Source organism: Daucus carota, chromosome 4, assembly GCF_001625215.2.
Source record: "Daucus carota subsp. sativus chromosome 4, DH1 v3.0, whole genome shotgun sequence".
Lineage (NCBI taxonomy): Eukaryota > Viridiplantae > Streptophyta > Magnoliopsida > Apiales > Apiaceae > Daucus > Daucus carota.
In genome coordinates, this window is record NC_030384.2 from 12,773,507 (window position 1) to 12,799,652 (window position 26,146).

Genomic DNA, 26,146 nt, shown 5'->3' on the forward strand with positions numbered 1-26,146 from the left:
ATGCCTTATGGGCCTATCGGACCGCCTTTACGACCGTCTTAGGAATGTCTCCTTATAGACTCGTGTATGGTAAAGCTTGCCATTTGCCAGTTGAGTTAGAGCATAGGGCCATGTGGGCCATTAGAGAATTGAACTTCGACTTACCCACCGCCGATAGTCATCGGAAGTTGCAATTGACCGAGTTGGACGAACTTAGAAATGATGCCTACGAAAATGCTAAAATTTACAAAGAGAGAACCAAGGCCTTCCATGATAAAACCATTTTGAGAAAATCCTTTTCTCCCGGCCAAAAAGTTCTTCTCTACAATTCTAGGCTTCATTTGTTTCCCGGCAAGTTGCGTTCTAGATGGGACGGTCCTTACATTGTTCAAGTTGTGTTTCCTCATGGTGCTATTGAAATTCAGGATCCTAAAAATGGTAATGTTTTTAAAGTTAATGGTCAACGCCTTAAACCATTTTTAGAATTGCCTGTTGATTCGGAGGAAGAGGTCATCCACCTCATCGACCCTTGATCATGTAAGTTGCTTCAGTAGTTAATAAAAATCCCCTTCATCTCCTATTCAGGTATTTTTCCTCTTTACTCTCTCATTTCAATTCTCTCTTTTGCATACATTGAGGACAATGCATGATTTAGGTATGGGGAGGGCTTTAGTGTAATTCTTAAAAAATGAAAATCCCTAAAAAATGAAAAAATTAGAAAATCCAAAAATAGAGATACTTTTAGCTAAGTTGTCTTTCCCTCACTTAAACTTTAGGAGTAGTTGGTGTTAGCAAGTTTTCGAAAATTATATATGTAGTGTCTTTTAGATAATTTGAACGTAGTTGAGTAAGGTTGTCTTTTTGAAGCTTCTATCGACCGATTTGTACTCGTAATTCCAAGATGGCACACACATTTGCACAAGACCTTTGATGGAGAGATTGTCTAGTGATATTATTCGATACCTGAGAGAGAACCCACATGTTGAAACAATGTCGAATCGAACCTTTGCGGAAAAAAAAAGAAAAAAAAAGATAGAAAAAAAAAGAAAAACTACTTCAATACCCATTGTTCTTTATAGATAAAATCTTTAGATAAATGGGCAAAAGTAGATTGGCTAGTCTCGTTTTGTGGCCTTTGTTACTCGAGCTATTAAGTCCGTCGGGGGATTTCAAAACCTAGTGCCCTAAGACCGTTTGGTTTGGGAGTCACTGACATAAAGCTCGCTACATGGGTAACATTGTTTGCCTAAGAAAACGGACAAAATTAAGTCAATGCAAAAAAAAAGAAGAAAAAAAAGAAGAAAAAAAAAAGAGAAGAATAAAAGTTTGTGAAGATATTTGTTTCGATAGAGATTGGGTCAGTTCAAATTGGTTGAAAAAGAGAAAATGTTCTTAGACAATTAGGATCCATCAAAGGCCTTAAATTACTTACACTCCTTGGATTTCTAGTAAATCTTTGTGTCGATGCAAGTGAATTAGAAACAACTGTATCTTGATTATTAGTAAATGAGTCTTTAAGTCGTATTTTCCTTAAAAACGCTTTTTGTTAACACCAACGAAATTAGAGTAGAGTCGAGTAGACACTTGCTAGAATGTCTCGAAGATTTTATGGGTATATCTTCTGTAAACCCTTAGGAGACAAAACTCCTCTTGTAGAGATCGTCTACGAGTTTAACAGGTTGGTGAACCTAAAATCACCCGTCACGCCTACGAAAAGGAGCCTAGGAATCGCATCTAGTTTTCTTAGTTTATTTTCTTTTCTTTTGATTTTTACTCGAGGACGAGCAAAAGATAGGTATGGGGAAGTTTGATTAGTCCATATTTTTGCAAATTTAAGTGCCTATTTTTTGTTTATTTTCGTAGTATTAATCTCTTATTTATTTTATTTCAGGAAATTGTAGATAAATAAAGAAAGAAGAGAAAATGCAAGAAAAAGAAGAAAAAGGAAAAGAAAAGAAGAAAAAAGAGTTGGCAACTAAGGGACACATGGAGGGCCACAATCTTCCCAACACACAAGGCACATGGATGGTCAAGATTGAGCCACCCTACCCCTAAACCCTAATTCTTTAGTTATAAATACCCCCTTCTCTTTACTTGTAATAACCCAACCTAGCAACCTAGTAAACCTAGCCACCTACTCTCCTTTTCTACCTAGTCATTTCTATAGTTAGTATCTTAGATAGATTTACATTTTGCTAGCCCCAATTTCCTTTCCAAGCTTGTATACACTTTTTAATTTATATGCAAATCTCTTTTAGCTTAATCTTGTCTTGTCTTTTTAATTTATTTTCTCTAAGTTGTATGATTCTTTTAAGTACCACCACATGCTTTTTAAAGCTTTTGGGAAATGAAGAATCATTGAGCTTGTGATTAGTATAGATTTGTGAGCTTTTGAATAGTCAACTAAATCCTAGCACAAAATTAATTTGTGTTAGGGTTTAGATTTAAAATCCCAAATTTTCTTGTTCTTGGTTTTATTGCTTAAATTGTTAAGTAGTAGTACTAGAGAATAATTAAAAATTAGCTAATTAAACTCTCGAATCTCGATTCACCGGCACCTGTTTACTCTGTTTTCTTTGTTAATATTAAATTGGATTCCCCTGCTTCGAATTTAAACTTAAAACCCCCATCCCCTGTTTCTTTTTAATTAAACAAAATCTCACCACCGTTCTTTTCTCCTCAAAATCAAGTCGTAGCTTTCTTTGATTAAAGTTGATGTTGCTCTGTTTTTCTTTTTGCTGCTGCGTTTGTTAGAGTCATTAGCTGGGTTTTAGTGTTTTGCTGCGTTAGTTTTGTACTGAGTCGTAATTAATCTGCCGAGTCTGAGTTTGTTTTGCGATTTAGATTCTGATGGCTGAAGTTGAGTATCGTTTTTGTATTAGTTGCTGCGTTTCCCCTGTTCTCTGCTGCGTTTTTGATGATTAAACTGAGTCAGTTCTGTTGAGTCGCTTTAGCTGAGTTTCCGTCGAATCTGTTTGTAGTCTGTGGTTGTTTCCTTTTGTTTGCTTGGCTGGTGCTTGCTGGGGTTTGCCATGTCTGCTATTGAGTTCGATTTTGCCGAGTTCAGAGTTTGAATGGCTGAGTTCAATTTCCTGGGAATAGCTATAGTGTTTGTTTCTTGCTGAGTTCTGGGTTTTGACGAGTCATGTCCGAGTCGCAGCGTGTGTTTCCCCTGCTTCCGAGTCATTCGATTTCTTGTGTTTAGTTCGAGTCCTGTACTGAGTTCCGTTTCTGTGTTTCGCTTTTAATAGTTCTGAGTTTTGTTTTACTGAGTCGAATCATGTTTAAATTGCTGCGTGGGTTTGTAAATCAAGTCCTGGCCTGAGTGTGCTGCATTGTTGCTTTGTTGTGGTTTCAGGGTTTTAAGTTCATTCTGTTAGTTTTTATATTGTTTAGTCCGATTTGTTTGCTTGCTTTAATGGCCAGCTTTCTAGTTTAATTTGTATATATTTTGTTAAAACTGAGTAGTGGAGTCTGCTCGTTGACATTGCTAGTAATGGCTAGTTTTTAATCAAGTAAATTAGATTATTAAAGTAGTTTAATTTGATTAAGTAATTAGGCGAAACTTTGCTTAAGTTTAGTTAAATAGTTTTTGGTTTAATTGGTGATTTTGAGTTAGTAATCAATTTTCCCTTTTTTTTAGTCATATTAAAACTTTTCAACTATTAATTGTTCTAACCCGCCTAGATTAAATAATAATAGGTTGCGAAAAAAAATAATTTTAATCTCTGTGGACGAATCTTAAAATATTAAAACGGTGATCGTGCGCTTGCGATTTAAATGTATTATTTCTAGCACATCAACTTTCAACAGAACGGCTTCTCTAATTTCATACTCAACATCTTTCCTATGCGGGTCAGCATATTTTCGTTGTCTATCTTGGGCTGCAATCAATCTGCTTCGAATCACATCTACTGCTTCCTTTGTTTGCTGAATCAATTCTGGACCAATTACTTTCCTTTCTCCAACTTCATCCCAATATATCGGAGATCTACACTTTCTTCCATAAAGAGCTTCGTACGGGGGCATTCCAATGCTGGCATGATAACTGTTATTATACGAAAACTCAACCAAAGGCAAGTGCTCGTCCCAATTTCCTTTGAAGTCCAAAGCACAAGACCTTAACATGTCTTCGATAGTTTGAATTGTACGCTCGCTCTGTCCATCCGTTTGTGGATGATAAGCAGTACTCATCTTGAGTCGGGTTCCCAAATGTTCTTGAAATTGCTTCCAGAATCTAGAATTAAAACGAGGGTCTCGATCTGACACAATAGATACTGGAACTCCATGACGAGTAACAATCTCTTTCAAATACATGTGAATCAGCTTGTCCATTGAAAATCTTTCATTGATTGGCAGAAAATGTGCCGACTTGGTCAATCGATCAATTATTACCCAAATGGCATCATGATTAGACTTCGTCCTTGGCAATCCAACTATAAAGTCCATTGCAATGTGCTCCCACTTCCATTCTGGTATCTCTAGAGGCTGTATTAATCCACTTGGCTTCTGATGTTCATCTTTTACTCTTTGGCAAGTGTAGTATTTACTGATCCATTGAGCAATTTCCTTCTTCATATCCGGCCACCAAAAGTTTTGCTTCAGATCTTGGTACATTTTTGTGCTTCCAAGGTGAATAGAAAATTCTGAATTGTATGCATTCTTCAAAATCTCATTCTTCAATTCTTCCACATTTGGTATCCAAATTCTTGATGAAAACCTCAAGATTCCTTGGTTGTCTTTCTGAGTACAAATCTCTTCTCCGGTCAACTCATTCATCTTCTTATTCATCACTTCCTCTTGGCACTTCTTTATCTTTTCCATCAATGCAGGCTGAAAAGTCATGGTACAAATCATTTCTGTAGGTGTACTTGGAGCTCGAATTTCAGTTCCCATCCTCTCAAATTCTTGTGATAGTTCTTGGGCCATGGTCAACATATTCAACCTTTCTTTGCGACTTAACGCATCGGCTACCACGTTCGCCTTTCCGGGATGATAACTAATCGTGCAGCCGTAGTCTTTAATCAATTCCAACCATCTTCGTTGCCTCATGTTCAACTCTTTTTGCGTGAAAATGTACTTTAAGCTTTTGTGATCCGTGAATATTTCACACTTCTCGCCATAAAGATAGTGTCTCCAAACCTTCAAAGCAAATACGATTGCTACCAATTCCAAGTCATGAGTCGGATATCTTTGCTCGTGTGGCTTGAGTTGTCTTGACGCGTAGGCTATCACTTTCCCGTTTTGCATTAAGACACAACCTAATCCTTTATGTGACGCGTTACTGTAGATAACAAAATCTCCTTGATCATCTGGCAAAGCTAGAACTGGAGCGGTGCCTAACTTCTGCTTCAATTCTTGAAAACTTTTCTCATATTTGTCGGTCCATTCAAACTTTTGATTCTTCCGAGTCAATCTTGTCAACGGTACTGCAATCTTCGAGAAATCCTTCACAAACCTTCGATAATATCCGTCCAATCCCATGAAACTTCTAACTTCAGTTGGGGTCTTCGGCCTCTCCCAATTCATCACAGCTTCTATCTTCGCTGGATCCACTCGAATTCCTTCACTTCCAACAATATGCCCTAAAAACTGCACTTCTCATAGCCAGAATTCACATTTAGAGAACTTTGCATACAGCTTCTCCTTCCTTAAAGTTTCCAAAGCTATCCTTAGATGTTCAGCATGTTCTTCTTCAGATTTCGAGTATATGAGAATATCGTCGATGAATACAATGACGAACTTGTCTAAATACTTCTTGAATACACGGTTCATCAAATCCATGAAGGCGGCTGGCGCGTTTGTCAATCCGAATGCCATAACTAGAAACTCGTAATTTCCATATCGAGTTCTAAAAGCTGTCTTTGGAATGTCTTCCGGCTTAATCTTTAATTGATGATATCCCGAACGCAAGCCAATCTTCGAGAAATAAGTTGCTCCTTTGAGTTGATCAAATAAGTTGTCGATTCGAGGCAAAGGATACCTATTCTTGATTGTCAACTTGTTCAATTCTCTATAGTCGATGCACAATCTCATGCTTCCGTCCTTTTTCTTCACAAAAAGAACTGGAGCTCCCCACGGGGATACAGTCGGCCTTATAACTCCTTTATCTAACAATTCTTGCAACTGCTTGGCCAACTCCTTCATTTCTGCCGGTGCCATTCGATACGGTTGCTTCGAAACTGGTTCTGTGCCGGGTGCTAAGTCGATAAAAAACTCAATTTGACGGTCAGGCGACAATCCAGGAAGATCGTCAGGAAATACATCAAGAAATTCGTTAACTATTGGAATACTTTCTATATTCGGGGTTTCTTTAGATCTATCAATCATATGAGCAAAATAACCTTCACAACCTTGTCTTAACAATTTCTTAGCTTCAATTATCGTCAAAAATGCCTTAGCTTGTTTCTGCCCTTTAAACTCTACTTTCTTGCCTTGAGGAGATTTAAGGATTATCTTCTTCTTCTTACAATCTATTTGAGCACCATTTTCTGCTAACCAATCTATACCTAATATAACATCAAATTCTCCTAATCGAAAAGGTATAAGGGAAGAAGGAAAACTAAAGCCAGAAATCTCTATAGTACACCGGGGGCAAATACTTCCAACTGATACTTGTTCTTGATTAGCAACAATGATAGATAAGGGTTCAGCTAACGGTTCAATTTTACAATTCAACTTGCCAACAAAAGATTCAGATATGAAAGTTCTAGTAGCTCCAGAATCAAATAGCACTTTAGCATGGATGTTGTTGACAGAAAGCGTACCTGCCACAACCTCAGAACTCTGAACAGCATCTTTGATATTCATGTTGAATGTCCTTGCTTGAGCCGGATAAGAGGGATGGAAAACTGGAGTTGCAGACTCAAAGACTTGAGTAGAAGGTAACTGCAGAATCGGAACAGAAGATGTCATTCCTTAATTGTAAGGAGTAGCTGCCAATTGCATCAATTTATTGGTTCCAGAAGCTTTACAATCTCTTGACATGTGACCGGTCTTTCCACACTTGAAACATGTAACAGAAGGCTTCGGGTTTTGGCACTCGTTCGCATAATGACCCTTCGAGTTGCACTTGAAACAGACAATATCAGCCTTATTACAATTTCCTGTGTGTTTCTTGTTGCAGAACTTGCATTCTGAATTTGCTTGTTGTCTCCTTTGACCACTCGGTCCTTGAATCTTCCTCACATTCCTATTATCACCTTTCTTGAAACCTCGGGGACCTCCTTGATTCTGAAATCCAAACTTTTTGAAATTCTTCCCCTTTTGGCTCCCTTGAGCCGAACGTTCACCATTATTCCCAAATTCCTCTTCTTGCTGTCCTTCTCCTTCTGATTCTGATCACTTTTTCCTTCAATCACCATTGCCTTCTAGACCACTTCAGTATATGTGGCCAATTCAAAAGCAGCCACTCTGCTTCGTAGCCAAAGCTTCAATCCTTGTTGAAATCTCTTTGCTTTTTTCTCGTCCGTGTCCACATAATCTCCCACGAACCTTGCCAATTCTGTACATTTCTTCTCTTATTCTCCAACAGTCATTCCTTCTTGCTTCAGTTCAAAGAACTTCAAGTCCATCTGAGTTTGCATATACCTTGGAAAATACTTGTCTAGAAAAATCTTCTTAAACCTGTCCCAAGCAATAACATCACCTTCTTCTAAAGCACGTGCTAACTCCCACTAGTAGTTTGCTTTATCTTTCAGAAAATAAGATGCATACTCAACTTTCTTTTCCTAAATTACCATAGCCAATGTGAAAGCCTTCTCCATTTCCTTAAGCCAGGATTGAGCTTGAACAGGGTATTGAGTTCCTCGGAACTCGGGTGGTTTCACAGCTTGAAAGGTCTTGAAGGTTGTAGGTGTTGGTGGAGGTGCTTGTTGTTGTTGCTGGAGTTGTTGTTGAAGTAGTTGTGGTTGTTGAGCAAGGGTGACAGATTGTTGGTGAAGAAGTTGCATATAAGTTGAGCCAAGGTTGGTGGTGGTTCTTCGATATTCTCAATGTTGGTATTGTGGTTTCTTCGAGGAGGCATGATTCTGAATTTAGACAAGAAAAGCTTATTCACAGTTCAATATATGCATACATGTTATGTCAGACGGAAATATTGGGTACAAAGGTATTATTCAAGAGTTATTTACAATGTAAAGGTTTATTGTTATTATCATGGCATCATGGTATATGTGTGTATTATTAGTGTCTAAGGTATCACATTGCAAAGGTATAATTATTCGGTCAAGGTCATATTCATGATATGTTGGAAAGGTTTAAGCATGATCAAGTTCCAAAGGTTCAACATGGCATAATCTGTCTAAGCATGGCATATATAATGACAATATGATATCAAAATGAGATAAATGGTCAAAGTGCGAAATTAAACGTTAGTTCAAATGATAAATACTGGACAATACGAACAGAAAATAAAGTGCAAATAAAGTCTTCCCGAAACAATCCGGGGTACAAGTACGAATAAAAGTCAAAGTACCTGATAACACGATAACAGAAATAAATAGACTAAGAGATAGTCTAGGTGGATGATGATGATGCTGGTGAAGCTGGGGGACTGGCAACGGGCTCACGAAGACTGCTAATCACACGGCGGAGCTCATCAGTAATGGCGGTCAAAGTGATACGACTCTCACGCTCGCGATAGGGAGGAATAGGTGCCAAGCGGTCCTCAACCATACGAATGATCTCCTCGACCCTAACAATCAAACGGGGACGGTTGCCCTCACCATCAAAGTCCTCACGGTACAGCTGGTCAATCCGGTGCTGGAGAATCGTGTTCTGGCCCTCGAGTCGGTCAGTAAGCCTCACCATCTGCTCGTAAAGCGGGAATGGAACAGTAGTCGGGAATCCGGGACTAGACGAAGACGATGACTGCCAACAGTTTTATATATATATATATATATATATATATATATATATATATATATATATATATATATATATATATATATATATATATATATATATATATATATACGCGGTCATAAGTAAAAAGGGTGAGAAAACTTAAAAGATTCTAACGCCACAAGTCCCACATGATCTAAGTTCATCTTAACCTCTAAATCCTATCTTATATTCAATTATCCTATGTTGTTCAGTGACTCAAACCTGTCGCTCTAATACCAACTGTGACGGACCCACCATAATTAACCGACTAAAGCATGCATAATACGAAAGATAATTAAGCTACATAATTATAAAATATTAAACTATAAGTCTAATCCACAATCTCGGAATCACCAGGAATGAGTATGAACAACATCTAAAGTATTACAAACCCAGATTTAAGTCTAAGTCATTAATACAAATTTTAAATCCCAAAAGTTTCTAAAGATAGAATTAGGGAACTACGAGTTCCCAACCTGCTCCATCATACGGCGGTACGCAATCCCTGATCCTGAGGTGGACTTACGAGCGGTCTGCTTGAATCGGGCCATTCTTGGGTTTCACTGAAGGGTTATAATAAACAACACAATATATGAGCAAAAAGCTCAACAAGTGAAAGCAGTATATATAACAGTTCACAATATGCAGTATAAACAAGTGCAAAAGCAACAATTATATCACAAGGTATAATCACAAGTAAAGGTGCAAGATGAGATATCAATTTTATTGGAATTGGAAACACACGGCGCTACGAGCATTGAGGGGTGATCAGCCCACACCAAGCTCCGAACCACATAAAGTGATTCAACCAGGGAGGATCCTCGGCACACATTGGCCATAAACAGACATCAGGCTCCCCGCTACTGATGGTGCAATAATTGAGTGGCGCCTCAGTCTTAATATAAAATTATTATCCAATTCCTTTTTAAGGTTATTTCAATTCAATTCAATTTCAAAAGGGGTCTTGATCAAAGACAAGTCATAAGCAAGGGTGCTTTCAAAATATAAGTGATCTTTCTAAAACAAGGAATGTTATTAAGATCAGGGTTCCAAGAGAGATAATTCAGTTTAATGTGGGGTATCAAGTTCTCATTATTCATCAAGGGACTATTAGAGTGTATTCATGTGGGTGTAAGGTGATATTATATGAAAAAGGTAATTCAAGTATTAAGGGTGTTATTAGAATCCAAAGTTTGATCATAAGGGGTGATGAGGTGATTCAGTTCTAAGTAAGCAGTAATTCATCAATCACAGGGTATACAATTATCAAGCAAGTATAAAGGAGAGTATAGAGTTCCACTTGCCTGGATTAAGCTTACTGAGCTCTTGTATAGATGCTTCTAGGGGTTCCTTGCCTGGCCTCCTACTTGCACCTATAATTAATAGTATCCTCGTCACTACAATGCTAACTACCCTTTCGTGTATAAATATATATATATATATATATATATATATATATATATAAATATATACATATATATAATAATATACACTTAAACTTATTTAAAACGAGTAACATATCCATCAAGTAATGCACATAACAAATAAAGCATGGCATTTTATTACTTAACTAATATCACTTAATAATCCTCTAATTATACCTAAGTCACTTAAGCAATTAATCAAGTAACACATAAGGTCTAAGACCAATACCTCCTAACTATACTCTACTGACCTCAACTTAACCAATTATTAGTAGGGCACACTTGTGCCCCACCTCCCAAGACTTGCAAGTGAAGTGCAACCTAAGTGACTTACTAGTATGCTTACCTTGGCAACACTTGTGTGCCTTGGTAGAAATAATGTATCTACACTAAGTGCATTGACTTAAACTAACTTGCACTATCTAATATGACTTAAAAATAACTCTTGGACTCAATCTGAGGTCAAGGCCTCACTAATGACACACTCCAAACTAAACTAACTTTGTGAAGTGGTGTGACTCAAAGGCCTTGCCTACAAAGGCCTTAAAAAACTAGTGTACTAAAGTGACCATTCTTCCTAGGCAGTTTGGCACCTCTTGGGGGTTTTGGAAAAAACAAGTGTTTCCACCATGCGCCTTGGTGAAATTATGACTCCTCTAGGTACCTGAGACCTAAATCTAAGTTGTGCACTTGGAATGACACTAAGGCCTTGCTCAGGCCTCCTTGGGCCTTCATGCCAAGTTGGCACAGAACACCCTGACTTGCTGTGGGGACTGCCATTATCTTACCAACTTGAAACTCACTAAACTCACTCAATACACCAATACAATGACTCAAATAGCTTCCTGAGACTCCCCTAACTCATCTAAATCAAGGCCCCATGAGGGCCTCACCAATGACATAGCTTTAACCACTCAAGGATGCAATTGATCCTAAAGTGCCCTGTTCTGGGGTGTATCCCGAAATGTGTGTGTGCATCTATCTAAATCAATATTTTTATGACCTTTATGGCTACTGGAGACTTTTATATACCAAGTCCCAACTCCAGGTGACTTGGGCCTATGAGGGCCTAACCATGACACCTCCTATTTCCTAGTTTTCTATGGTACAAAAATCTGCCTAAGTGTGTGTGTGTCTCCTTCCACCTTAACTCCCTTCCAAACACCATAAACCAATCAATCAAGCCACAAATCATACTCTACAATATATATACACCTATTGACTATCTTCTCAAGGGAGTTTACAACAATTATCCATTATATATGTACATAAACCAAAGCAAAACACAAGGCCAAAAACAGAGCAGAATTTCATGAGCAGTTTTTAAGCACTTTCCAAGCCAATGCACATACATATAATTTTGTTAAGCATTAAAACTAAGCATAATACATCAAAGCACAATCTATATTATCATTTTGTGGCAAAAACCGAGACATGCATTGATCAAAAACCAAGTTAAAAACTCCAAATTATCACATATAGCATCCATTCGAAAATCATGGCATAGGATCACTAGTTTCACATATTTCTTGTATAAATCATAACATGCAAGGTCTAAAACTTTGTAAAACACATTGTAAGGGATCAAAACTTCTTGAAATCACAAGCATAATATCATCTCATCACACAAATTCATCCATACAAACCCACTCCATTCGGCTCCCTTAGAGGTCATGGCCGAATGGTTTGAAACCAAAAGCCTGGCTTGAAAATGGGAATGGATACTCCCTCAAGACCATGTTTTGTTCAAGACTTTAAGCCAACCATGAGTTTAACTTTAATCCACAAGAATCCAAGCCAAAATCTCTAGGCTCTTTGACATGCAAATATAAACTAACCTCCAAAATGAAGATACAAAGCTAGGTGATGAAGATCTTGACTTGCTTAACTCGAATTAATGAAGAAGATGAAGAAAAAATGATGGAGAGGGAGGGGAATGGGGTTTGGCCGAGAGGAGAGGAGAGGAGAGGGAGAGAGATGAGAGAGATGAGAGGGTTTTGGGTGAGTGTGTGTGAGAAATGAGTGTGTGGTGGAGTGTTTTGACTCCTCTTTGACTTGACCAAAGTGCTAGTGCAATGTGGAATTGACTAAATTATCCTTCCTCCAAGTGTTAGTGGTTTTGCATGCAATGGTAGAATAAACATTTGGTAATTATTAAAAGTGTGATTTAAAAGTATTAAAAGAAAGAGTTTTAATAAATAAAGTACAATTCTATAAATCATGAAATTAATATCACAAATAATATGGGATTTTAGAAGTTTAATAAAATAGTTTTCAAAAATTTCGGACAAAGAATGAATTTAAAAGATTATATACAATTAAGGCTCTAATATTCGCATTACACAAAATATAAAAGCACGAATATCATACACGTAATATCACGAGAGAAATATATATATCAATTCGCTATTTTACAAGTTATAATCTATCGGCCACTCGCAATTCATCAAATATCACTAAATTGTATCAATCTCTATTATTATTAAATCGGGTAGCGACAACAATCACATTAATTAATGTTAAGTCAAAACCGTCGCAACTAGTAATATTATTTAATCGCGTAGCGAGAATTATTCATCAAAATCATACAAGCACATTCTAAAGATATTCGAAAGTCACGTAACAATAAACGAGTCAGATTCACATAATTTAGTAATCAAGACACGAAAATTTATATATCATCAAAATGAAATACAGTAATATATATAAGTCAAATATTACAGGCGTTACACTTTGTGTATATTGAACGGGATCAAAATAGTACAATAATTGTTTCTTTTATTCTGACAATAAAGAACTAAGATTCTATAATGTTATTATTGCTTAGGTTCTTAATCCGGATATAGTGATTGACACTTGTATTTAATGCACATGCCTTGACTCGTAAGTTATGTAATTTATTTTAAATTACGAATTTATGTATTGGGCAATGACATTATATACAGAGTGGGATATTAACTATAAAAGGAAACCATGTCCGAAAAATATATTCGGGTGATGATGTCCTCTTGAAAGCTCATAAAGATAATTATGCTTTAGTCCTGAAGGCAGATTTGTTCTTGCATAATTATGAAGTTGAGTGGATGATCAAGGATAAAAGATATTGGTTAAATTAATTGTCAGAATTTAATTTAATTAATGGACATGCGATATCTTAAACATGGGGAATTTATAAGCAATTAATATGGGAGCCGAATTAAATAATTAATTTACGGAATTAGGAAAAGTAGTGCAAATATTAATTCTTTAGTGGATTGAATTAATATTCAATGACATTGGGCCTGGCCCGGAATGTCATTGGAAGGCCTGACCTAATGGTCCATGATCCCTACTGTAGCCTATATATATTCTCGTTCTCCTAAAGCTGAAAGACACACCAAAACGAATTCATCCTAGAGTTTGAGAGAGGCAGACGTTTTTCTCAAGGAGACAGTTAGGGTTTTGGGTTTTCGGAGCTTTAAGGAGTGGCACATCTTGGGAGATCGAAGGCCACACTTCGTCCAAGTAGAATCAGGGAATACAGTAGAAGACGTGGATTTGAATCGCTTGCGCCGTAGCGATTAAGGTTAATATTCTTTTTGAACTTTTAGTTAGTATCATAAAACGCAGGCCAAGGTCCGATTGTTCCTACACGTCAATGCACATGACTGGCACGAGATCCCTGCTGACAGAAGTAAGAGAGGCAGCTAGCCTTTCAGTTACTTTTGTACTGTAGGATATGGCAAGTACAAAGTTGGAAGGATCATCATCGAAGGAATTGCTATAGGTTAAGGACTTGAACATAATCTTCTTAGTATCTGTCAGTTCTGTGAGAAGGGACACTATGTTCATTTTGAAAAGGAGATATGTATTATCAAACATATTAAGAATCAGCGTCCTTCACTATATGGCATAAGGAAAGGCAATATTTATGTAGCTGATTTATGATCTGGACCAAGAAATGCAGTTCACTATTTCCATGCAATGGCATCTGCTGGCGATAGTTAGGTATGGCATAAGAAACTCTCACATCATAATTTTAAACCTATGAACTCTCTGGTCAAGAGAGATCTAGTGAGAGGTTTGCCTTCTCTGGAATTTTCGACTGATGATCTCTGTGAAGCTTGTCGGAAAGGAAAAGCAAATAGAGCATCTCTCAAAGGCAAGACCATCAACAACATCACTAATCCATTGCAGCTCTTGCATATGGACTTGTTGGGCCCAGTGAATGTTACGTCAATTGATGGAGGAAAATATGCCTTAGTCATTGTGGATGACTTCTCGAAATATACCTGGGTTTACTTCCTGTCTTCCAAGGATGAAACTCCACTGACAGTTATTGATCATATAAGACAAGTTGAATTGAATACGGGTGTTCTAATAAAATCTATAAGGTCAGATAATGGCATGAAATTCAAGAATCAAACCTTAATCAACTTTTACTCTGAAAAAGGAATTAGATGGCAGTATTCAGCACCAAGGACTCCTCAACAAAATGGAGCCGTCGAAAGAAAGAATCGTACGTTGATTGAAGCTGCAAGGATAATGATTGTTGAATCAAAGCTTCCTTTCTACTTTTGGGCTGAAGCTGTGACTACTGCCTGCTACACCCAGAATCGAACTTTGATAAATAAGGATCATATGAAAACTCCATTTCAGTTGTATACTAACAAGAAACCATATGTCAAACGTCTTCATGTTTTTGGAGCTAAATGCTATGTTCTCAAAGATGGAAAAGAGAATTTGAATAAATTTGAACCAAAGGCATATGAAGCCATCTTTGTTGGTTGTACCAATTCAGCTTATAGATTTTTCGTAATTGACACTCTGTCAATGAAAGTTAGTGTCAATGTAACATTGGATGACACTAAACTCCCAAGTCTATAATCTGCTCATCCATCTGAGTCTCTGAAGTTTGATAACTATCCAGATTCAGATTTAGATGATGATGTGCCATTTGAGGTTGCAACAGGAGATGACAACAATGATGGTGATGATCCAGGCAATGGTGGAAACACTGAAGATTCCACTAATGCTAGTGGTGGATCATCAAGTCTACCTGGCAACAACTCAAGGGAAGCTGGTGGATCAACTAGTCACACACTTCAGCTTAATAAAAATACAGCTGAATCATCAAGGACATAACTTACAAGGTAAAGGATCTGGAGTAGAGATCATCCCTTTGAACTTATTATTGGTCATACTGATGCTGGTGTCAGGAGTAGAAGTGCTACAATCAAATGAATGTCTATTTTCTGGTTTTGTATCTCAATCAAAACCAAAGAAAGTAAAGGAAGCACTTGCTGATCCTGATTGGGTTATTGCCATGCAAGGAGAGCTCAATCAATGTGAGAGATAAGAAGTCTGGGCCCTGGTTCGAAGGGCTAAGGGTAAGTCTGTGATTGGAACTAGATGGGTCTACCGGAACAAGTTTGATGGTGATGGCATTGTTGTGAGAAACAAAGCCAGACTGGTCGCTAAAGGTTATTCCCAAGAAGAGGGAATCGATTATGATCAAACCTATGCTCTAGTTGCTTGTCTTGAAGCCATCCGATTTTTTCTTACATTTGTTGCACACTCCAACTTCAAAGTTTACCAGATGGATGTGAAAAGTGCATTTCCGAACGGAAAGGTTGACGAAGAAGTATATCTGAAAGGCCTTATTGCAAGGTACATGTCTAAGCCTATTTGTACAACCGGTGATAACTCAACTTGTGTTTGATGACCTGACAACTTGTAACTCAACTTGGATTAGTCTCTGATAAGTTATGATAGTAGATAGTTTAGCTGGAATCAGATCAAGAAAGTAAAGTGGATACAAGAATCAGAATGTCAGAAGAATTCCAAGATATCCGCTACAAGCCACTGGAAGAAGTTAATTTCATATGATCAAGCCTCGGTGCTAAATAAATTGTGTAGCAGTTCAAGGAGTTCAGAAGGTACGAAGATTCAAGTATTTATTTCATCAGAGATTCCATATGTGTACTGAAATGAAGTTGAACTAGAAGACAAAGAGTCGAAGACCCGACCACAGCTCAAATGTTTAATTGATGGAGAATATTCAATTTAGTTAGGCACAGATGAACCAGACAGTACATTTGTGTGTCAGCTATTTATATTGAATATTTAACATCAAAGGAAGGTGGTCGTTCAAGCCGAGTGATGATCAAGACGAAGGCTCAAGACATTTGCTTTCTGGGATATACACTTTTTAATTAATTCTTTGTTAAATAATTAATCTCTATTAATTTATTTAGTTGTTAAATTAATTCAATTTGAATTAATTTGATAATTAAGTTTATTAATAAGTTAATTGATTTAGAATTAATTTACAAAAAGAAAGCAAAAGAAAGAAGGCTAAAAGGAAGGACAAGGAGACCGCCGCTCAGACCTGTCTAGCTATGGGAAAAAGAATTATCACCAACACAATGGAGTGTGATATATTCTTAATGCTGGCAACCCGGTTGGAATTGATTTATAATTTTCAAAGCAAAAGGGATCCGGTTCTAGACCCACAGGAGACCGAATCTTAGTCCTGTCTGACTATGAGGGAAAAGAATTATCACCAGCACAATGGAAAGTGATATAATCTTAAAGCTGGAATCCCGGATGGAATTAAAATATTATTTGCAAGGCGAAAGGAGTCCGGTTCCCGGCCCTCTAGAGACCGCAGCTTGGACCGTAAGGATTTATTTATATTAATAAATATTTTAATTAATTAGAAAATTATATTTATAAATGTCTAATAATATTAGATATTTATTTTTATAATTTGTGGATTAAATTAAATATTTATTGATTAAAGATTATAAGCTGTGCGGGATTAAAAGCATTTCTAAGGAGCTGGCTAAAGAACGAAAGTTTATAAACTTTCGTTCACTGAAGCAGCGTGCGTACTGGAGAATTGAATCAGTGGGCATGACATTCTTAGAGAATGTCATACCATGTGCCTCTGCATGACAATGCTATACATTGTCATACCGAATTTGAGATAGCATGACAATGTCATGATTTGTCATACCGAAGTAAAGTAGTATGACATTACTTTGCATTGTCATACTGCTTCATACTTAGCCTCCAAGTCTTATGTCATACTGGATTGTCATACCGAAAATTGTATAGTATGACAATGCTTCAGTTTGTCATACTGATTCAATTGTAGCATGACATTAGCTCCTATTGATAACGCCAATCTCCGATCCCGGTCCTTCCTCCGCCGTGGCTGGTGGTTCTGTGGTGAAGCTGCTGGATGGGAGCCTACAAAACAACACCGGAGGGGGGTTTTGACCCCGCGGCGCCTCCGGCGTGAGAGTAAGCGTAGGTTTCGGAAGGATAAAGACTAGAGAAAGTGTGTTATCTATATGTGGTGGGTGAAGGTGTATGTGTGGTGGTTGCTGGTGGCTGGTGGCTGAGAGTATTTAAGTATATGCTGAGTGTAAGTGTGTGTGTGAGGATGAGTGTAGAGAGTGAAGTTAAGTTACCCTTGAACTCTTGATCTTTGGTCTATTTATAGGCCAAGGATTAGGGTTCAAGGGTGCGTACCTGGATCCTGGTCCTACACGTGTAGGGGCTTGATCCCCTACACGTGTCCAGGTGTCAGCGTAGGAGTAGTATTTTGGAATGTTCCCTGGCTTGTCTCTATCGCCAGTAGTTGACCGTTATGTTTTGTCTTCATTGTGTCAGTCTGTGCCTCGTGCAGTAGATGTCGGCTGGTACATGTTTGGACCCCGGTCGAGGGGTGTGGTTGAGAGGTACCCGGGTCCATCTCCTATCTCGGGTGAGTAGCATGTTCTTCAATGTCCGGGTAAGCTATGCTGTCCGAGTTGCATGACCCGGCGAGCCCGGAGGATACCCTAGGGTGTCGACGGCCACCCGGGGCACGGGTTCTTCTAAAGGATCCGGGTGTGGCTTGACCGGGTTATACCCTATCATTTGCCCCCCACTCCCTTATATAGATTCTCTATGTGAGGGAGTAGAGTGGAGTTTTTTGCTTTTGCTTCTCCGACTGAGTGGATCCGGGTAAGAGTGGGTGTCTATGCTTGCCCCCCGGCCTGGATAGATCCGGGCTAGAGCAGAGTTTTTGTTGATGACTTATTCTGGCTTGGATGGACCCGGGCAAGGTTAGAGATTTTGTTGTAGAGGGACCCGGGTTTGAGTGAATCTCGTCGATCTTCGTACTTCAGTGTGGGTGGATCCGGGTAGGTAGAGGTGTCCGGGTTGAGGGATGGCGAATCGTTTGAGGTATGCAGAATTCGACGGGTTGTGTGTCTTGGAAGTTGAATTGTCGCGTCTTTTGAGGAGGAATAATGATGAACGGCTGTAATAACTGTTACACAGCCAATAGAAAATCGCCACGTGGCCTATTACTGCGGCTATGTATATAAATACACGCATCCCCTCTTCACTTCTCCATTTTCACTTTAGTTTTTACTTGTTTTCTCTGCCATTTCTTCAAAAACCGCTCGTTCGTGTTCTATTTTTCCTCGGAGTTTTTGCCGATTGCTGCCTGCGGTTTCGCTCTTTTTCCTCGTCTTCGTACCAAGTAAGTGATTTGCTTTGCTTCTTCCTTTTACATTGTATCGTTTGGTATATGCTTGATTTTGCTTTCGAACTTTTCTAGTGCCCTGTTTGTATTTTTGTCTTGATATTGCATGTGTTTGCTGCGGGTTTGGAAGTTTGTTTTGTGGTTTTTGTGTTTTGATTCGAAATGGCTTGACGTTTGGGCTTAAGTTTGGGGTTTTGGTTTTTGAAAATCTGGGTTTTGAAGTTTTGTTTGAATATTCTTGGTGTTCTTGGTTATGTATATGTATCTGTATGTGTATAATTGTGAGGGTTTTGAGTTTCGATCTTGATTTTGTTTTTGAAATGATGAAGAGACTGTTTGTGGCTTTTGGGTTTTCGGGGGTTTGAACTGAACCCGGGTAAGGTATCTGTGCTCGGGTTGGGTAGGTTAGGATAGTTGTTTTGGGGTGTTTATAGGTTGTGAATGTACTTGCCCGGGTATACATGTTAGGTCCGGGTAGGGATTTTGGGTTGTTTTGTTTTCGTACTTGGGGGAATTTTTGTTGTGCTGTAGCGTGTATGTGGGACCCGGGTAGCTTTCTTGTATGTAGTACTTTTCTCCCCACGAAAACCTGGGGAAAGGAGAGGACTCGGGTGGAGTCGGGTGAGTTGCTGTAGTTGGTATTCGGGTAGTGTTGCTTGTACTTGGTCGTTTCTCTTTTCTTGATGCTTTTCCACATAGAATTAGGATGGGATCCGGACCCAACAAAAATCTGTAACCATATGTGAATTCTAAAACTGACCCGGGTTGCTTTTTCATTTAGGTTTATGGTCCGGATCCCTAGGCCGCCAAGAAGAGAAATCGTTGCTTACTCGGCTGTACCCGGGGAGTTCTCTAGTGATACCGAGTGCGACGAAGTTCAAACTCTTGCTTTCCGCGCCCGGGTTAAGATGTCGGAGAGGGAAGTCTCCTCCTCAGGAGTGGTGTCCGAGTTTCAAAAAGTAACAAAGACGATCGGGAGGCAGGTGATTATGTCCCCGGAGGGTATGTGGTGTGACTGCAAATCCTACTTCATTACTAAGGCTCCCCTTGTCGAAGAGAAGGGCTTTTACACCAATATGGCCGGCTTCTACAGGTGTAAGCACCCGAATGGGAAGTTGGGCCCCTATAATAAAGAGGAGTTTGATGAAAACTTTCGGGAGTTGACTGGAATCCGGGCTCCGTTCCCGTTGAAGAGTCACATTAGGGAGATGTCTCCGGATGCGGCTGATCGGATGATCCGGGTGGCTTTCCAACTGCCTCCGGAGGTTGAGTGGAGGTGGCCCGAGCCCGGGGAGATGATATATCACCGGCCTGCTGATGGTTTCGTCCCGGTGTGGATGGAACATCTTCGATCCGGGTGGAACCCCCGATGGCATGTTTTCTTCAAACATCTGTGTAAGTATGAGTGGAAGGTGTCCCCGATGCAGTTGACGCCGAATGCGGTCAAATGGATGACCTGGTTTCTGTGGGCGTGCAACAAGATGAGTTATTATCCCACTTTGAGATTGTTTCGTATGTTGTTCCAGTTTAAGAAGTCCGGGGTGAAGCCCCTATATGAGCTACGCTTTCGTTCGAAGGAGTGTGGTTTGGGCTCCGGATTCGTGAGCTCGGTTATGCATCAGAGTTCGCTGAAGGGATGGAATGGCGAAATCATTATGCTGAAGGGTCTGGACCTGGCTTTCATGCCTTACATAGAAACGGATGACAAGAAGGTGAAGACGGATTCTGGAGCGCCCGGAGCAGCTGGGGAGTTCCGGGCTCAGTTCATTGAGTTCTGCACTTGTCTCGGGTTTCAGTTGACCCGGGACACGTTTATGCAGCATAATCAATTGCACGAGGGTGGTTGTGAGTTGCATTTTTTTCCTTAGCTTTTTTTTTTGTTGTTTCTTTTGTAGCATCTTATCCGGGTCTTCTTGTTTGTTACCTGCATATTGCTATCTTGTCCGGGTCTTCTTACTTGTGGCATGTTCCTTAGAATAATTTATTGCAATATTTCTTTGTATTGACCCGGGTTCTCTTGATTCTTGACAGGTCTTCCGTATTTTGACCCGGATCTTTGGAGAGCTATGTCTGCCAACGACTCTTTTGCCGCTGCTTTGAGAAACTTGGGGGGTGTTCATACCCTTCCGAAGCCACAGCCGAAAGATAAGTCGGCGAAGAAGAAGAGGGGCGCCAAGAGGGGGGAATCCGGGTCTTCTCGCCAAGAGACAGACGGGACCGGACACTCAAGTGCTACCCCGGATCCGGAGGTTCCGGTTGAGAACCCGGAGTTGGAGATTGCTGCTGTGGAGGTGGAGAGCCCGATCCACGAGCCAAAGAAAAAGAAGAAGAAGACTGATTCTTCTCAGGTAGAGATCATCGATATGACGGTGGGGGATCCGGGTAAAGAGGCTATGGATGTAGTGGACCCGGGGATCGAACTCGGGGGTGGTTCCCGGCCGACGCCCAAGTTTGGGAAGTATCCGGTCAAGAAGGTGATCGGGTTGATGTCCGAGCTCCCTTCTGACCAGGATTGGGAGATGATGGAGGACCAGGGTCTCGTTGAGAACTTCAAGGAAATCGGGGACCTGTGGGGTCAGGTAATTTTCTAACCCGGGTTCAATTTCCTCTTGTACTTTGCTTCGTTTTCCTTGTTTTTTATAATTCTGGTTTTGTTGACCCGGGCCTAATGTTTCTCTGTCAGCTGGGTGGTCGCTTGGCCGGGTTTAACACCCATGCTTTGGCCAACTTGAAGAAAGAGAGAGATTTCTCTATTGCCAATCACGCCAAAGCGGTGAAGTTGGTGAAGGACCTCGATCTGGAGAGGTCGGCCAGGGAGGCTCTGGAGGCCAGTGTTGCTTCCAAGATCAAGGAGGCTGAGATCCGGAAAGAGGCTGAGCTAAAGCAGAAAGTCCGAGATGCTGAGACCCGGGCTGATGAAGCTGAAAAGAGGGTGGCCGGGTTGGAGGAACAGATTGCGGACTTGAAGTCGCAGTTGGAGACCCGGAAGGCCCCGGAGGAGGTTATTGCTGAATTTCAGCAGTCCGCGGCTTACAGAGATGCCTTGTCAAAGGCCGCGGCTGCTGAGGTCATGCGTTGCTGGACTGTGGCGGAGAAACATATCAAGACCGACCCGGGTGCCAATGCCCAGAGTTTCATCGACCTTTACATTGCTGCGAAGAACAAGATTTCTGCAGGCGGGGGTGAGCCCGAACCCTATGTTGACCCGGATCAGGAGGTGGACTCTGATTCCTCTGCCGACTCGGAACCCCTGGCCAATGAGACTCCTGCCAATGATCCTCCTGCTGATGATATTCCTTCTGCTTAGTTTCTTGTTCCTTGTTTTGAAATACAATCCTTTGTAAGGCTGAATTTGTAAGGCTGCATTAGGATATTTGTCCGGGGTCTATGTAGACCCGGGTTTATGGATGATTACTCTTGCTGTTTGTTTATCAAATATTTTCTTGTTATATTTGCCTGTAAATTCTTTCGTTTGCTTTGTATATTGCTTCATACAGGTGTACTCGGGTAATGTATGCCCCGGGTTGATTGCTTATAACAGTTTTGTATTTAGGAAATTTTTCTAAGTAAAATGAACAGGTGGATCCGGGTAACCTCTGCCCGGGTTGATTGCTTGAAAACCTTGCACTTAGAAATTTTTCTAAGTAAAATGAACAGATATGGATGTACCCGGGTAGATCTTTCCCGGGTTGGCTGTTTTCTTTAGCTTTTATACTTAGAAATTTTCCAAGTTTAAATGGTTGCATGGATGGACCCGGGTAGATACTTCCCGGGTTGGCTGTTTTCTTTAGCTTTTATACTTAGAAATTTTCCAAGTTAAATGGTTGCATGGATGGACCCGGGTAGATACTTCCCGGGTTGGCTGTTTTCTTTAGCTTTTATACTTAGAAATTTTCCAAGTTAAATGGTTGCATGGATGGACCCGGGTAGATACTTCCCGGGTTGGCTGTTTTCTTTAGCTTTTATACTTAGAAATTTTCCAAGTTAAATGGTTGCATGGATGGACCCGGGTAGATACTTCCCGGGTTGGCTGTTTTCTTTAGCTTTTATACTTGGAAATTTTCCAAGTTAGATGGTTGTATGGATAGGTTCGGGTAGATATCTAGCCCGGATTGCTTGCTCGACATGTTTTGGTTGCCTTAGAAATTTTCTAAGTAAAAAACAATATGGATTCATAAGTAGCAAAAGACTTCATTGATATTCAGATGGTTACACAGCTTTGATAATCAAAAATACATGGTTGCTTTTTAGGAATATGTAGCTGTCTTCTAAGGTCTTTTCTTCCCGTTGGCTTTACTGATAGAATTTCCTCAACCTGAGGCCATGCCAGGTGTTAGATACCTATGACCCGTCCATGTGTTCTAGTTTGTAGGTACCCGGCCTTAGGACTTCTTTGACCCTGTATGGGCCTTCCCACTTAGGCATCAGCTTGCCTGTGTTGGTTGGATCAGAGGCTTCGGTATCTCGTAGGACCAGGTCTCCTGTTTGAAAATTCCTAACCCGGGATTTTTTGCTGAAGTGATCCCGGGTCTTCTCTTTGTATTTTTCCATCCTTGCGATTGCTTGATCTCGGACCTCGTCTACCAAGTCCAGGTTGACCCGGAGTCCTTCTTCATTCGCGATTTCGTCGAAGTTGATCACTCTGTGGGAAGGTGACCCGACTTCGATTGGGAGCATTGCCTCCGTTCCATAGGCCAATTTGAAGGGAGTTTCTCCGGTGCTTGACCGAGGACTAGTTCGGTATGACCAGAGGACATGAGGTAGTTCTTCTGGCCACTTGCTCTTGCTTTCTTCAAGTCTTTTTTCAATTCCTCTTAGGAGGATCCGGTTGGTGACCTCTACCTGGCCATTTCCTTGAGGATAGGCGACTGAAGACTTCTTGTGTTTGATGCCTCTTTCAGCCAGGTAGCTTTCGAAGTCTGACCCTATGAACTGGGGTCCATTATCTGAGACCAGGACTCTTGGTAGCCTGAATCTCATCAGGATGTTGTCCATGAACCGGATGACATCTTGTTGATTGATCGTCCGCATTGCCTTGGCTTCAACCCACTTGGTCATATAATCAATGGAGACAAGCAAGTATCTGAGGTCTCCTTTAGCCCGGGGAAAGGGTCCCATGATGTCTATCCCCCATACAGCAAAGGGGATCGGAGATAAAACTGAAGAAGGTAGGACAGGGCTTATCCGGGGCACGTTGCTGAACAGCTGACAGTTCTTGCATCTTTTCACAAATTCCATTGCATCCTGGTGGATAGTTGGCCAGTAGTAGCCTTGCCGGATGATTTTATATGCCAGGCCTTTTGCCGACATGTGATCTCCGCAGATCCCTTCGTGAACTTCTCTTAGACAATATTCGGCCTCCTCCGGACCTATGCATTTCAGGATTGGGGATGAGTAGGTCCGGCGGAAGAGTGTCCCTTCTTCGACAAAAAATTTGGCCGCCTTAGCCTTCAGCCGTTGTGCTTTCCCCTTGTCTTCGGGTAACTCTCCCTTCTCTATGTAGTTGATCAGGGGAGTCATCCAGGTAGGGTCGTTGTTGATTTCAAAAATTTCTTCATGTTCTATCGTTGGCTTGTGCAATTCTTCGAAATAGACTGAGCTATCTAGATCCGCTGAATTTTGAACCAACCTGGAGAGGTTGTCTGCTTCAGCATTTTCTTCCCTGTTGACTTGCAAGATCCTGCACCCGGGGATCAGAGTAAGGTAGCTTTTCACCAAGGCTTGATACTTGGTCAGGATCGGGTCTTTGGCAAGGTATTCTCCATTGGTCTGCCTGACCACGATCTGGGAATCACTGTAGATGGTGAGATTTCGGATAGACAGGGTCCGGACTAATTTTAACCCTGCTAGGAGGGCTTCGTATTCCGCTTGGTTGTTGGTTGCTGCGAAACCGAAGGAGATTGCTGTTTTGATGGTGAACCCATCCGGGCTCTTCAGGATTAGCCCGGCTCCTGACCTCTCGGTTGTTGAGGAGCCGTCGACATGGAGTATCCAAGACCCCGGGTTAGATTGTACCGGGGCTTCTGGTCCAGTTTCCATGGGAGTTGCCTGGATTTCAGGGAAGTTACATTCCACCACGAAGTCTGCCAGGACCTGGGCTTTGACTGCTGTCCGGGGTAGGAATGTTAGGCTGAACTGGCTAAGTTCGATTGCCCAGTTTACCAGCCTCCCGGAGATGTCTGGCTTGTGGATGATTTTCCTCAAAGGTTGGTCTGTGACAATCCTGATTTCTCTTCCTTGAAAGTAGTGTCTGAGTTTCCTGGATGCGGTGATCAGTGCAAATGCAAATTTTTCTAAGTTGGGGTATCTGGTCTCCGCATCTTTGAGGACTTGGCTGACATAGTAGACGGGCTTCTGTTGTCCGGCTTCTTCCCGGATCAAGACTGCCCCGACGGCGAAGGGACCGGCTGACAGGTATAGGTAGAGAGGTTCTCCGGGTAAGGCTTTTGTCAGGATTGGGGGTTTGGACAGATATGCTTTTATTTCATCAAGGGCTCTTTGGCAATCCGGGCTCCATTCTACTAATTTCTGATTTTTTGCCCCTTTTAACAATTCAAAGAATGGTAGACATCTTTCAGCGAGTTTGGAGACAAACCTTCGGAGTGCCGCTAAGGACCCTGCTAGCTTTTGGACCTCCCTCTGAGTCCGAGGTGGTTGCATCTCTTGTACAGCTTTGATCTTCTCCGGGTTGGCCTCGATACCCCGGTTACTTACCATAAAACCCAAAAAATTTCCAGCCTCTACTCCAAAGGTGCACTTGTCCGGGTTGAGCTTTAGCTTAGTCCTTCTCATGTTCTCAAAACATTCTTTGAGATCAGAAATGTGACCCGGGACCGAAGTGGATTTGGAGATGATGTCGTCGACGTAGCATTCCAAATTCCTTCCAAGTTGATCTTTGAAAATTTCATTCATGGCTTTCTGGTATGTGGATCCTGATGTGGCGTCCATAAAGCTTAACATCAGGTGTCCTGATGTGGCATCAATGAGCTGATCGATGCTTGGTAGAGGATAAGGGTCCTTGGGGCACGCTGCATTCAGGTCCGTGTAGTCGACGCACATCCTTCACTTGCCGTTTGCTTTCTTAACCATGACTACGTTGGCGAGCCATTCCGGGTATTTGATTTCACATATGATATCGGCCTTCATTAACTTGCCAACTTCCTCATCTATTGCCTTTTGCCTCTCCGGGGCGAAATTTCTTCGTTTTTGTTTAACAGGCTTCTTTTTGGGATCGACGTCAAGGCTGTGCATTGCCAATGATTCATCCAACCCGGGCATGTCGTCCGGGCTCCAGGCAAAGACATCTGCATAGCTCCGGAGTAGTTGGATGAGT

General features: G+C 40.8%; 2 protein-coding genes across 2 annotated transcripts; both read right to left on the bottom strand.

The window, feature by feature from the left end:
• Nucleotides 1–4,169: 4,169 nt before the first annotated feature.
• LOC135152195 (uncharacterized) lies at nt 4,170–5,229 on the bottom strand. Its single transcript, XM_064092031.1, has 3 exons — nt 4,700–5,229; nt 4,375–4,507; nt 4,170–4,241 (listed from the first exon to the last, which is right to left on the bottom strand). Exons 1-3 carry the CDS (start codon nt 5,227–5,229, stop codon nt 4,170–4,172), a joined length of 735 nt encoding a protein of 244 aa, XP_063948101.1.
• A 17,925-nt stretch (nt 5,230–23,154) lies between these two features.
• Nucleotides 23,155–25,872, bottom strand: LOC135152196 (uncharacterized). Its single transcript, XM_064092032.1, has one exon. It carries the CDS (start codon nt 25,870–25,872, stop codon nt 23,155–23,157), a length of 2,718 nt encoding a protein of 905 aa, XP_063948102.1.
• Between the last annotated feature and the right edge of the window lie 274 nt (nt 25,873–26,146).